This window comes from Periophthalmus magnuspinnatus, chromosome 5 (assembly GCF_009829125.3).
Source record: "Periophthalmus magnuspinnatus isolate fPerMag1 chromosome 5, fPerMag1.2.pri, whole genome shotgun sequence".
NCBI lineage: Eukaryota > Metazoa > Chordata > Actinopteri > Gobiiformes > Gobiidae > Periophthalmus > Periophthalmus magnuspinnatus.
The window spans coordinates 20,476,245-20,491,192 of NC_047130.1; the positions used below are offsets into that span (position 1 = coordinate 20,476,245).

The 14,948-nt window shown below is 43.9% G+C and overlaps 1 protein-coding gene across 1 annotated transcript in view; it reads left to right on the plus strand.

The window, feature by feature from the left end:
- Positions 1-5,013: 5,013 nt before the first annotated feature.
- The window catches only part of b4galnt1b (beta-1,4-N-acetyl-galactosaminyl transferase 1b), a 28,805-nt gene continuing 18,870 nt past the window's right edge, over positions 5,014-14,948 (plus strand). The window contains exons 1-3 of the mRNA XM_033966994.2: positions 5,014-5,103; positions 12,476-12,698; positions 13,526-13,702. Of these exons, the coding sequence (XP_033822885.1) occupies positions 12,484-12,698; positions 13,526-13,702 (392 nt within the window). The 5' untranslated portion in view covers positions 5,014-5,103; positions 12,476-12,483. The remainder of the gene's footprint in view (positions 5,104-12,475; positions 12,699-13,525; positions 13,703-14,948) is intronic.

Genomic DNA, 14,948 nt, shown 5'->3' on the forward strand with positions numbered 1-14,948 from the left:
CTAGCAAAGTCGAGCTAAACCAAGAACTGAAACTGAAGTAGACAACAACTAAATCAGGACTAGGCTGCAGGCCAAGACCAAACCAGAACAATAAGTGTAATAAGAGACTGGGATGTTAATTTCTACAAAAAGAATCCTCTGGGTTGGTTTATCTGTATGAATCATGTGGCACTACATTGACAAAATGCACACACGCCTCAATGATGAGCAATGCTTTATGAGAAACCACTTATGAGAAGTCCATCCTCTGAGATGTTTAAGTGCTCTCCCTCCCTCTCCCTTCCCCTCTCCTCTTTATCTCTCTCTTGTCTCCCTACCTTCTTTTCTCTACCTCTCTCTCTTTTTCTTTCATCTGTCTCCTTCTATCCTTCTCTCTTCTTTCTCCTCCCTTTCTCTTTGTCCCCTCTCTCAATCTCTTCTATCCCTCCTCTTAATCTCCTTCTCCCCGACTTTCTCTTCTTTCTCCGCTATTTCATTCTGTCCTTCACCCTCTCACTTGCTCTCTTTGTCCCACTTCCTCCTTCTCTCTCCCTTTTCTCTCTTCTATTGCCTGCTTTAGACACTTCTCCTCTACCCCCTCTATGTCCCTATACTTTCCTTTATACCTATCTTATTCTCTCTCTTTTCCATCCCAGCCCTTCCTCTCCCGTCTTTCCCTCTCTCGCTCTCATTTATCCCCCTTCTTCCCCATCTACCTCTTCTTTTCTCCATAGCTTCTCTCTTAATCTTTGCCCCATTCTTTTCCATCTCACTTCACCCTGTCTACCCCCCTACATCTATTCTTTCTCCACTGTCTTTGTCCCTTCACCTTCCCCCTCTGTCTCTCCCTCTCTCTCCTCTATTCCTCTCTTTCCTCCCCTCTCTCCCTCTTTCTTTCTTTCTTTCTTTCTCATCTCTCTCTACCCACTCCCTCTCTCACCCTTTTCTTTTTGCCTCCTTCTCTTCTCTCCTTCCTCCCCCTCTCTCTTCCTCTGATTAGATACATTGAGCACATTATTGATTTATGTCTATGACCAAAATGACAGTAATATGGCGTCCTGGGACCTGGGGGTGTCCATTAATGCCGCACCATATGTTCTTCCACAGCAGAGGTAATTAAATCTAAAGCAGGCTACAGAAAAAAATATATATACTTAAAGTTTCCACGTGGTGCACAGAAATGTTAAGATATTTTTTGTTAATTTGTTTTAGTTTAAAGTATGTTGTGAAAGGTAAATTATTGTAAATTTTTATGTAACTGTACTTTACTTAAGTAAATTTTACGGTGGATACTTTTTACTTTTACTTCACCACATTTGATAGTAGGTATCTGTATTTTATACTTCACTACATTTTTAACTGGACTGAAAAGTTAAAAAGTACTTTTCATAATATTCGAGGTGTGTCGTAACGGGTGGGTGTAGCGGACCAAAGGATGCAGACTCGGGGCAGATTTACAGTGTTTATTGTAGAATAGGACAGGTACAAACAGTGGGTGATCCGGAGGTGAGCAGATGAACAGGAACACAGGACACAGGAACAGACCACATGAAGGGACGACAGGAAGACAGGCAGAGCAGGCAGGAGACATCCAGGACCGGAACACGGAACGCAGGGCCGACAGGAATGCAGAGACACAACAGGGATGAAGTGAACACGACAATGATCTCGCGCTGAGTCTCTCCTCCCAGCTCCCTTTATGCACAGCAGGTGTGTGATTGCACTGATGGGCTGCAGGTGTGCGCGGGAGGAGCCGAGAGTTCCGCCCAGCTCCAGATACAGGCAGGTGAGGGAGGGGGAAGAGCACACAGGGAGGAAAACCAGGAGCGGACAGTGCGGATCATGACAAGGTGTTATTTTTGCAATGTTTGTGTAATATTGTGGATGGTTTAGTAATGTGAACTGTGCAATGAATGTAATTTTTAATTAAGGGAACTGTGCAGTGAGTGTAGTGTGCAATTTTTATTTTGGCTCTTTTGTGACCCCAGCCCTTGGGACAACGGATGAAAATTAGCCTTTGGCTATAATCCCGTGTGTTTACATTCATGTTGTATAATGTCTCTTCATTAGCATGCATTGTCCAAATCAAATAAATAAAAAGGAAAATTAAAATCTGTCAACTGGACAAAAAGTTGTAGGAGTGAAGATATTTCGCTGCTCATCCAAGCCACTTCATCAGTTCTGGTCAGAATGCTGGTGGATATTTGTCTGAAGAAAGAAGCTAACTTCACTAAAACTAAAAACACCTATTCTTTACAGTTTCTGTTTGTAGGCTAGGTTTAATGAGCTATATTAAGTGTGAACAGTGTCTGAGTCATACTTAATAACCATTCAGGCCCTCTATTGGGTGCTCTCACACCTCTCAGCATACTGGCGAGCACTATTGTTTTCTTTGTCTTGATTTGGGTCTGAGGATGGACTTATAAATATGAGATAGATGATGTCTAAGGCCCCCATTCCTGTTTAAGGAAGGATTGTCTTTCCTAACAAAAAATGCTTCTTTAACTCCCCTCTCAAACCATTTCTTTTTTGTTTGGCTAAGATATGTACCTCACTATCTTCAAAGGAGTGGTTAGTGGCTTTGAGATGGGAGATGTACCACAGACTGGAGGACCTCTTTCACTTACCCAAACAAAGAAAGAGGTTCTTTCCAAAGGACTAAATTTCTCTGTAACAAAGTTTTCACTGAAACTGCCATCAGATACTACAAGCTTACAGAGACAGAAGCTGGAGAGCTTATACTGAAAATAACAGGTGCACTGAGCAGTGCCAAACTTTCCCCTCCAACATAACATCAGAGGAAAGGAAGGCTCTCACTGCTCTAGAAAAGGAACACAGCATCAACATTTGACAAAGGGAGATACACCGTGATCTGGAACTCAGCTGATTAGGAGGCTAAGGTGAACAGCCTCATCGGTGACACCACAACCCATGAATTACTGAAACAAGACCCTACTAGTCGGTACAAGAAGAAAATCATAGACTGCTTACAGAAGCTGGAGAAGGAAGAAGTCATTGATAGACTGCTGTATTACAGACTTTATCCCGGTGACTTCATTCCGTGCATCTATGGACTCCTGCAAATCCACAAACAGGGAGTAACCTCAGACTCATTGTGTGTAGCACAGACTCCATCACATACATTGTGGACAAACTGGCTCCTCTGGTGGGCAACACGGAGCACCATATTGAGAACACAGCAGAATTTGTGAGCAAAATCAAGCATATCCAATTTGATTTGAATGAGACCCTGGTTTAATTTGATGTGACCTCTGTTTTCACTTGTATTCCCACATCAGTAGCGGTGGAGGCAGCAAAGAGGAGACTACTGCAGGATGCTAAGCTAAAAGAGAACTAAACTGTCACCTGACCTAATCTGCCAAATCCTGGAAATTTGTTTACATACCACATATTTCCACTTCAGAGGAAACTTCTACAGGGCAATCCATGGCTGTGCCATGGGTCTCTCCTATTATGGCTAATTTATACATGGAACAATTTGATCAGGAGGCTTTGGCCTCATCTCCAGGCACAGGAAGCCCACACATACTGACCAATACCTGCTGTTTGATTCACACCATCCACAGCAGCACAAACTGAGAGTTATCTGTACACAGGGCTCAAGTGGTTCCTACAAACACAGAGGGAAAAGTAAAAAGAGGAACAACATCTAAAAAGCTCTATCTGCTTGTGGATATTACCACAAGCCATGTAACCATTCCTTACAGAGCTGGTATGTCTGAAAAGCTTCAGAGAATTTTCATAGTTTGAATTTCTGGCCTATTTCAAATACATAAACACTTTAAGACTGAAACTGGTTCACCCAAAGGACAAAACCCCAAGTCACAAACAAATTAATGTGGTCTTCTCCATTCAGAGACTGCAGTGAGCATAACATTGGAGAAACTAAATAGCCACTCCATAAGAGAATGTCCAAACACCGCCACAAGAGCTCCTCTGGACTCCAGTCTGCTGTACATCCCCATCTCAAAGCCTCTAACCACTCCTTTGAAGATAGTGAGGTACAGATCTAATAGGTACAGAGCCAAAGAAAAGAAACGGTTTGAGAAGGGAGTTAAAGAAGCAACTTCTTTGAACAGGAATGGGGGCCTTAGACATCATCTATCTCATATTTATAACTCCATCCTCAGACCCAAATCAAGACAAAGAAAACAATAGGGCTAGCCCAGATATGGACAAACTATGGCCCGGGGGCCACACGGCCCTTTGGGCTTATTAATCCAGCCCGCCGAACGTGACCAAGTTATATTAAAGTGCAGGTAAACCTTGTTCACTTTACTTTTTCAACAAGTTCTTGATAAAACTGAATGTGAGTTTTTCTGCTGTGTTTATTTAACTGAAATTTAATAAAATCATTAATCAATCAATATTTTAATTAATGCATTTGGAAAACAATTTGTACAATGAGCTTTGCATATTTATGCTTTGCTACATGTTACAGGCTTAATCTCTAATGTAATATATGCGCATATATATCCTGACTAAGGCACAGTTCACACTTAGTGTAGCTCATTAGACCTAACCTACAAACAGAAACTGTAAACAATAGGTGTGTTAATTTCAGTATAGTTAACTCCTCCCTTCACATAGATATAAAGCAGTGTCCACCAGTAATCTGACCAGAACTCAAGAAGTGGCTTGGATGAGCAGCAAAGCGGTCGTGCACGGCCCTGTGCTCACCTGTACTTAACCTTTCTTACATTTTCAGTGCAATTTCCAGTGCAAGTAAGTGGGAAAAGTAAAAATCGATCCAAAGTAATCAATTTGAACTTCAAATTTGATTAACTGATTTAATTGATTTCTTGCTCAGCCCTGTGTTGAGAAGAAAAAGACCAATCAAATATTTTAGTGGAATTGATGATAGAAGGGGAATTTATATATACAAGGTGACTGGTTGAGAGTCAGAAGTACCAGGCAGTGATTTGTTGACTGGTGACAAGAGTCCTCCAGGGTTGTTCTGCATCTTCTTTAGTATTAGCATAATATTAACATTTGTCTTATTTTCAGGATGGGGCAGGAGCTTGCTGGTCTGTGGACAGTGTCTGCTTTCTGGAGATGCAGGTGTCAGCAGAAGATCCCCATTCATTGACTTCAACAAGGAAGGTACGTGTAAAAGCAAGAACATTGTTGGATATTACTTTTGGTTTATTATAGAGCAACGAATAAACAAATTAAACTAGGCCTGGAATTCAGAACTTAACCATAACTAAACTACGTGTACTATAAACAGTCCAAAGCAGGATTAAATCAGGACTGAACCCAAACTAAACTAAGGTAGATGATTGTAATAATGATAAAGGCATACAGGTTAGAGTCCAGCCTATCAGCCTTCTGTCGATCAACCCCAGGGCAGATGTGGCTACAGCATTGATTTCCCACCAGTGTGCTGGGAAACACTAGTGTACATTACAAAAATCTAAGATATTCTGTCTAAACCAGACTTAGAGAGACTTATTCATGCATTTGTCTCCAGTAGGTTAGACTACTGTAACGTCCTCCTCACTGGCTTCTCCAAACGAGCTTTAAAACAGCTGCAGTATATCCAGAACACTGCTGCTCGGGTCCTGACTAGAACCAGGAAGTATGATCACATGCATCCTGTGCTCAGGTCTCTGGCTCCTGTGGCTCACAGAATAGACTTTAAAGCAGCTCTGCTTTTGACAAGTCTCTCCATGGGCCAGCACCAAAGAACATCTCCCACATGTTAGAGCCACGTGAACCATCTCACACTCTGAGGATTTCAGGGACCGGCCTCCTGCTGTAGTCCTGATGTAGTCCTGATTCAGTTCTGCTTTAGCCCTGGATTAGGGACTGGCCTCCTGCTGGTGCCCAGAGTCAAGACTAAACATGGAGACTCATGTTGTTTAGATTTAGCTGTGCATATGATGGAAAGGTTTTTATTCTACACTCTTGTCTTTAATGTTAAGTTTATGGTGATTATTTATGTTTTGATTTGTTTGTATTGTGGTTTTAATGTCTTTCTTATTCTGTAAAGCACTTTGAATTACTGTGTGTACAAATTGTGCTCTACAAAGAAACTTGCCTTGTCTTTTTCCAGATGTGCTTTGGGAAGAACAATAGAATTCCAAGTTAATTCCCACAGGCTTTTAGTTGCTTAAGTTCAAATTTTGGAGTGTTTCAAGCAACTTTTGAGCCATGCAGTTGAGAATGCAAACCAATCATCATTGCTGAATAGACAAAAACAAACACAGGCTGAGGAAAATATTTGGGGTCATTTGGGGTCATAGTATTTGCTTACTGCTTATGATCTCAGAGTGAATGAATGAGTAATGGCTCCAGTGTAGTTGGGATGTCAAGCCTGTAAAACACTTTACTTACTTACTTACTTACTTACTTACTTACTTACTTACTTTACTTTTCATTATTGTACATTTCAACAACTTCAGCCAAAATTTAACCGTGATGTTCCTTTTATTCGCGCTGAAATCTGCTTCTTATCTGGGAATAAAAACAGACGGAAAAAGGATTGGCTAACTCTCCACATTCACATCCGGCAAACAGGGAAATGTGCTCAAACAATAGCGACACGTTCTGCCAAAAAACTTTGCCTTTTACAACGGAAATTTGAACAGGCTTTGACCAAAATAAAATAAAGTATACACAGAAGGGTCATGATGTTACAGTAATAATTAAATGGATTTTGTAATGATCAAATAGTTTTATTAAATAGACTTTTCAAGATACTCAAAGCCACTTTATGTTTTGGATATTTTGACTTTCAGACCTGTGTGGAGTTTGCATGTTCTCTCTGTGTCTGGTGGTTTCTATGTCCAACTCCAGTTTCCTCCTAACTTGGCTCACGTCAGATCGAGATGTGTAGCTAAGTAGCTCGTGATAATTACTATATCGACTTATTGTTCAATATATGATAGCAGGAACACTATTTTGGGGCGCAAAATATATCGTGTGTTCAAATTCTTTATAAAAATGAGGAAATTTGGGGTATTTTTGTTGTAATAAAAATACATTTGATCTGTAGAAAGCTGAATAAGTAACTTCTATGGCGAATTATTGGTTCTTTCTTTACTTTTGTTACACCCAGTTAAGAGAAAAGCTTTTGGGAGCTCTGTCTTTGGCTTCTGCACAAATCTCAGTGCTGCAGTGGACACATTTCGCTTCAGGCACAATGACCTTAACCTTTTGTCACACTTGCAAAGGGGCAGAATGACAATACTGTGGCGACTGCTCTGTAAACATGTGAACCGCGTGAAGTGTCTTGCCCATTGATGATTGCAGATTTTGAACCCCAAACACTTAGAAACAGGACACGTTTTTTATAATAATTACTGCATTTATTCATATTACAGTATTTTCTGATCTATGTTATACTGTTGTTTCCTCATCACAAACAGACCTGGAGTTGTGTTTTGTTTCATTCACACATTTTTAACACACAAACTCTGCAGATTTAGGCTGAGTTCTTCTCTCAAACTGAAAACACTGTGTGATGTCATGTGGTAATACAGGAAGTGCTCCACTGTGTTTTTTAAACTTGAAAACTACCACTTCATGACTTCACAAGGTGGAACAGAGCCTTTTGAGCTTTGGAAATGTAGACGGACTAATAATAAAGGGTTATTCGAACGTGTGTGAATGAAGCAAAACTCAACTCCAGGTATGTTTTTGAGGAGGTAACAACATTATAACATGGCTAAAAGCTAACAGTAGTACATTTTGCACAGTATAGGACCTTTAAGAGTGTAGTTAAAAGGGACAATACAACTAGCTATTATCTGGTGGTGTGAATAGTTCAGTCTAAACAGATACATTTTGAGTTTAGTTAAAACCACACACAAACTATTCCATAATCTTGTACCTACTGAGCCACCGTCCCCCTTTGCATTTTCTTTACCATCCATCCATCCATCCATCCATTTTCTTCCGCTTATCCGGGGCCGGGTCGCGGGGGCAGCAGTCTAAGCAGGGACTCCCAGACTTCCCTCACCCCGGACACGTCCTCCAGCTCCTCCGGTGGGACCCCAAGGCGTTCCCAGGCCAGCCGAGAGACATAGTCCCTCCAGCGTGTCCTGGGTCTTCCCCGGGGCCTCCTCCCGGTGGGACATGCCCAGAACACCTCCCTAGGGAGGCGTCCAGGAGGCATCCTGAGCAGATGCCCGAGCCACCTCAGCTGGTTCCTCTCAACGTGTAGGAGCAGCGGCTCTACTCCGAGCTCCTCCCGTGTGACCGAGCTCCTCACCCTATCCCTAAGGGTGCGCCCGGCCACTCTGCGGAGGAAGCCCATTTCAGCCGCTTGTATCCGCGATCTTGTCCTTTCGGTCATTACCCAAAGCTCATGACCATAGGTGAGGGTAGGAACGTAGATTGACCGGTAAATCGAGAGCTTCGCCTTCCGGCTCAGCTCCTTCTTTACCACAACGGACCGATACAGCGACCGCATCACTGCAGACGCTGCACCGATCCGCCTGTCAATCTCACGCTCCATCCTTCCCTCACTCGTGAACAAGACCCCGAGATACTTGAACTCCTCCACTTGGGGCAGAGACTCACCACCCACCCGGAGAGAGCAAACCACCTTTTTCCGGTCGAGAACCATGGCCTCGGATTTGGAGGAGCTGATTCTCATCCCAGCCGCTTCACACTCGGCTGCAAACCGCCCCAGTGCCTGCTGCAGGTCCTGGCTCGAAGAAGCCATCAGGACAACATCATCTGCAAACAGCAGAGATGAAATCCTGTGGTTCCCAAACCAGGCCCCCTCCGGCCCCTGGCTGCGCCTAGAAATTCTGTCCATAAATATAATGAACAGAACCGGTGACAAAGGGCAGCCCTGGCGGAGTCCAACATGCACTGGGAACAGGTCTGACTTACTGCCGGCAATGCGAACACAGCTCCTGCTCCGGTCATACAGGGACCGGACAGCCCTTAGCAAAGAGTCCGGTCCCCATACTCCCAGAGCACCCCCCAAAGGACACCACGAGGGACACGGTCGAATGCCTTCTCCAGATCCACAAAACACATGTGGACTGGTTGGGCATACTCCCATGAGCCCTCGAGGACCCGATGGAGAGTATAGAGCTGGTCCAGTGTTCCACGACCAGGACGAAAACCACACTGCTCCTCCTGAATCCGAGGTTCGACTATCGGTCGGATTCTCCTCTCCAGCACCCTGGAATAGACCTTACCGGGAAGGCTGAGGAGTGTGATTCCCCTGTAATTGGAACACACCCTCCGGTCCCCCTTCTTATACAGAGGGACCACCACCCCGGTCTGCCATTCCACAGGTACTGTCCCCGACCGCCACGCGATGTTGCAGAGACGTGTCAGCCAAGACAGTCCCACAACATCCAGAGACTTGAGGTACTCAGGACGGATCTCATCCACCCCCGGAGCCTTGCCACCGAGGAGCTTGCCAACCACCTCAGTGACTTCAGCCAGGATGATGGACGAGTCCGCCCCTGGGTCCCCAGTTTCTGCTTCCTCCTCGGAAGACGTGACAGTGGGATTGAGGAGATCCTCAAAGTATTCCTTCCACCGCCCGACAACATCCCCAGTCGAGGTCAGCAGCTCTCCACCCGCACTGTAAACAGTGTTGGTGAAGCACTGCTTTCCCCTCCTGAGGCGTTGGACGGTTTGCCAGAATCTCTTTGAGGCCGTCCAATAGTCCTCCTCCATGGCCTCCCCGAACTCCTCCCAACCCCGAGTTTTTGCCTCTGTGACTGCCCGAGCCGCGGCACGCTTGGCCTGCCGGTACTCATTAGCTGCCTCAGGAGTCCCACGAGCCAACAAGGCTCGATAGGACTCCTTCTTCAGCTTGACGGCATCCCTTACTTCCGGTGTCCACCACCGGGTTCGGGGATTGCCGCCGCGACAAGCACCACAGACCTTACGACCACAGCTACGAGCAGCCGCATCAACAATAGAGGTGAAGAACATGGCCCACTCGGAGTCCATGTCTCCAACCTCCCCCGGGATCAGGGAGAAGCTCTCCCGGAGGTGGGAGTTGAAGACCCCCCTGACAGAGGGCTCCGCCAGACGTTCCCAGCAGACCCTCACAATACGCTTGGGCCTGCCAGGTCTGTCCGGCTTCCTCCTCCGCCAGCGGATCCAACTCACCACCAGGTGGTGATCAGTTGACAGCTCAGCCCCTCTCTTCACCCGAGTGTCCAAGACACGCGGTCGGAGGTCAGATGACACGACAACAAAGTCGATCATCGACCTCCGACCTAGAGTGTCCTGGTGCCATGTGCACCGATGGACACCCTTGTGCTCGAACATGGTGTTTGTTATGGACAAGCTGTGACTAGCACAGAAGTCCAATAACAAAACACCGCTCGGGTTCAGATCGGGGAGGCCGTTCCTCCCAATCACGCCCCTCCAAGTGTCACTGTCGTTACCCACATGGGCGTTGAAGTCCCCCAGGAGAACAACGGAGTCCCCGGTTGGTGCACTGTCTAGTACCCCTCCCAGGGACTCCAAGAAGGCCGGGTACTCTGCACTGCTGTTTGGCCCGTAGGCCGACACAACAGTGAGAGACCTGTCCCCGACCCGAAGGCGCAGGGACGCGACCCTCTCGTTCACCGGAGTGAACCCCAACACGCAGCGGCTGAGCTGTGGGGCAATGAGCAAGCCCACACCAGCTCGCCGCCGCTCCCCGCGGGCAACGCCAGAGAAATGGAGAGTCCAACCCCTCTCAAGAAGTTGGGTTCCAGAGCCCAAGCTGTGCGTGGAGGTGAGGCCGACTATATCTAGCCGGTAACGCTCAACCTCCCGCACAAGCTCAGGCTCCTTCCCCCCCAGCGAGGTGACATTCCATGTCCCCAGAGCTAGTCTCCATGTCCGGAGATCCGGTCGTCGAGGTCCCCGCCTTCGACTGCTACCCGGATCTCTCCGCACCCGCCCCTCATGGCTCCTCCCGCAGGTGGTGGGTCCACGGGGAGGACGGCCCCACGTCGTTTCTTCGGGCTGGGCCCGACCGGGCCCCGTGGGGAAAGGCCCGGCCACCAGGCGCTCGCTGCCGAGCACCCACCCCAGGCCTGGCTCCAGGGTGGGGCCCCGGTAACGCCAGTCCGGGCGACGTAACTGGCCTTGTTCTTTTCTTCTTCATGTGAGGCTTCTGAACCGCTCTTAGTCAGACCCGTCTCCCAGGACCTGTTTGCCATGGGTGACCCTACCAGGGGCATGAAGCCCCCGACAACATAGCTCCCAGGATCATTCGGGTGCTCAAACCCCTCCACCACGTTAAGGTGGCGGTTCGGGGAGGGGCATTTTCTTTACCTTGTCATCAAAACTATTTTTTAATATAGTTTGACTTGTGTTTTTGTACTTCTGGTTTGTACATCTGTTAACCTGAGTAAAGCTCTGCTATCTCAAACATCTGCTTTAATTAACAGAGTGGATTCCTCCTTCTTCAAACAAATAAGGAACCACTTAGAAAACATTCCTAAGACACGGATAAAGGTCTGTATATACATATTTATTTAGACTCTGGAGGAAGTAAGTCTATTTGTGTGTTGTTGTTTTTTTGTCCTATGTTGAGTTGTATGCTCTTACATTGGAAAAAATAGCTGATAAGGAGTTGATTTTTCTGACATCTGCTCTATTCAAACAAATAAGGAACCAATTATAAAGGAATGTTCTGGAGGAATTTAAACAGACATTTGTCCTATGTTGAGTTCTATGTATACGCTGCTTCTAGGAGACGGTGCTATCAGAGATGTGAGCCACAGAGGAATCCCTTGTACACTGTTTCTGAGATTACAAAACTCCTGCCAAATGTTTTGTCAGCTGGTAAACATGTGCATGTGGGTGCAGTTGACACCACAAGGGAACAGACTGAAATCTTGAAAAGGAATTTTATTAAATTATTCAAGGAGCTTGATAAAGTGGAGGTGAAGACATTCATCAGTGGACCTTCTCCTAACATAGACAGAAGGAAGATGAACAAATTTACCTGGCTGTTTCAGCTGAAGACATGGCTGTTCAATGAGTATGTGCTCAGAGGATTACACTACATTGTGAACCAGGAAGTCCTGTGGTGTCTGCACTTGCTCCTGTGGCTAAGACAATAGACTTTAAAGCAGCTCTGCCTCTGAACAGGTAAGACAGGCCTCTACTTTAACAATATTTAAATCCAGGCTCAGGTTCTGTTTAGCTGTGCATATGACTGAAAGGTTTTTATTCTATACTTATCTCTTTTAATGTTCATTTTATGATGATTCTTTGTGATTATTTTATTTATGTTTTGATTTTGGTGTATTGTGATTTTAATGTCTTTCATATTCTGTAAAGCACTTTGAATTACTTTGTGTACGAACTGTGCTATACAAATAAACTTGTCTTGCCTTTCCTAAACTACTTGTACATTTTGATTTAAGTCTTTGTTCATGTTTATTAAAGCTAATTAAGGTGTAGTTGTTATAAAGTGATGCCAAAAACATGCATAGTGGTTCTTTAAAATGCTAAATAATGTTGTTTTATCCCTGTCTTGTCTGTTCAGGTGTAAGGATGCGCTCTCTGAGGAAGACACTTGTGTTGGCTGTTCTGGTGTCAGTGGTGGTGGTCCTGGCTCTGCTTCACTCGTGGCCCACCCGAGGCTACTCCACTGTGGACGTGTGGCAGCATCGAGGTCCCCTGCTGGAGAGGAACGTGGAGGACAAACTCACTGAATCCGACCATCAGCTCAGCACCATCCCCATCCGTGTACGGGACAGTGTAGCCAGGTAAGTGTTAGAAACAAGAGACGACACATTTTTATAAATATTTCAAGAAATCTTGTAGGCACATGCACATTTTTGTGGTTGTATGCCCCGCACTCTCCAACCTGGTAAATGCAGCGCTCAAGTGAAACGAGTCTGGTGACTTCCTACACAGGGCACCGTTTGGGTAAATCAAAACTAGTGTGAATGTGCTCTCCGTCCTTATCCCAGTTTGTTCCTGGTTTGATGGTTTAGCCCCAGTTTAGTCACAATTTTTAGCTGAAATTGTATTTTATTTTTCTATAGCTAGTGCTAATTCTCAACTCCTGTCCCTGGTTGGGTTTTTTTCCCTATTGACAGTTCCATAAATCCATATTTACAACAGTGCAGTTTCACATTTAAGACATTTATTTAAAATGATTTAAATAAGAAAGACGACAGTGTTACTGAGGTAGATTCATACAAGTCAAACACAGAGGTGTCTGGTCTCTTTCAGTTTCCGGTTTATCATGTTTACCACATACCACATTATAATTAAACTATTATCTGGTTTATATTTGAATATAACTATCCAGTTTATATTTGGATATATTTATCCAGTTTATATTTGAAAAAACATAGTTTCACAAAATAAACAAAATTTGTAAATCACCAACATCTTTTAACACCAGTATTTTGTATTGTCCTTGCCTCAGTACAGATATATTGTATGAGCAGCTCTTGAAGTCAGAATAAATCTGCTGTGCAGAATCAGGAAGTGTGCTGTTACTATGCTAGTTGCATTTTTAAGCCTTTAAGAATCATTTTGGTCTGACCATTTGCACCTCTCTCTCTCTCGCTTTGGCCCACAGCCTTTTGTCCCGTAACAGTTGTGTTTGTGAAGGCGACAGTGGAGGCTTCAACCTGCCTTTCTCCCAGCTCCTGTTTCCTCGGGTCTCTGCTCACCCGCTGCACACCGCCTTCAGGCCCTCAGAGCTGGATGAGCTCAAGAGGAGGAGGGCTCAGGAGTACCAGAGCTTCCAGAAGAGGTGAGACTCTAACTCAGTGCAGTGCTGTGGTAGATGTAATACTCAATTGTGCTACTTAAGTAAAAGGACAGATACAGAGGCAAAAAATTACAGAAATAAAAGTAAAACTATCACATGAAAAAATGTACTCAAGTAAAAGTATAAAAGTACCTGTTTAAAATATATACTTTTTACTAAAAGGAAAAAGTAAAAGTATTTCACACAGATTTTGATAAATTGTTAAATGTAGTGATGTTGATTAAAAATGATATAGATTTTGGTCAACAGCAGCAATACAAATAAATATATTTTTTTCATGAATTTTGTGTATTTATTTTTGTTTGCTCAAAGCCAAAGCTTGAACTTGAAAACTTTAGACAGGATGTTACCCCAAAAATAACACCTCAAATCATATAAAAAGTATTTTTTACTTTTTAGTCGTGTTAAAAAATGTAGTGGAGTAAAAATTGCAGATACCTGCTCTCAAATGTAGTGAAGAAAAGTAAAAAGTATCCACTTTAATATGTACTGTAAAGTACAGATACCTAAAAATTCAGTACAGTACTTTACTAATTATATTTCGTTACCTTCCACCAGTGGTATAATGCCCATCTCGGTAAAATATGTGACCAAAGTATAGTTTAATATAGAACCACAAGACTAATCACAATCAAATCAAAACGACAATTTTAATAAAAAGCAGTTTTTGAAGTTCCATTATTTCCTCCACAAATAACACAATATCTTGTCTTATTCTGCAAAAACAAACAAAAACAAAAAAACAAAAAAAAAAACCCTGCTAACTTTGTAGTTTAGACCTTTACAAACATGTTCTGATATGTACCTGTGATGCCTTTCCTTTCCCTGCAGTTTAGATCTGTACAAATATGTTTTGAAATGCAATTCTTGTATTTATTTTTCTGTTCATATTTAGGTGTTGCTCAATTCTTCTGGGCAATGTTTAAAATGTGAACTTTGAGTAAATCATTCACTATCGCAAATTCTTGTCAGAAAAATCACAAGTAGATTTTTTTTTTTCCCCAAATCACTCAGCCCAATTTATAACAGAGTGTAATATAGTACATACATGTTTAGGTAGGTATGAAGAAATAGAATAAATGTTACAGGGGATTTTTAAAACAAGAGAGTAATACTTTAAGACTATTCGATCAATACATATATTTTTGATCGCGGAGTCATTAGTTATACATTTTTTTAGGCAAATGATTTCTTCTTGCTTTGAGGGATGTAGTGAGGACCTTTCCCT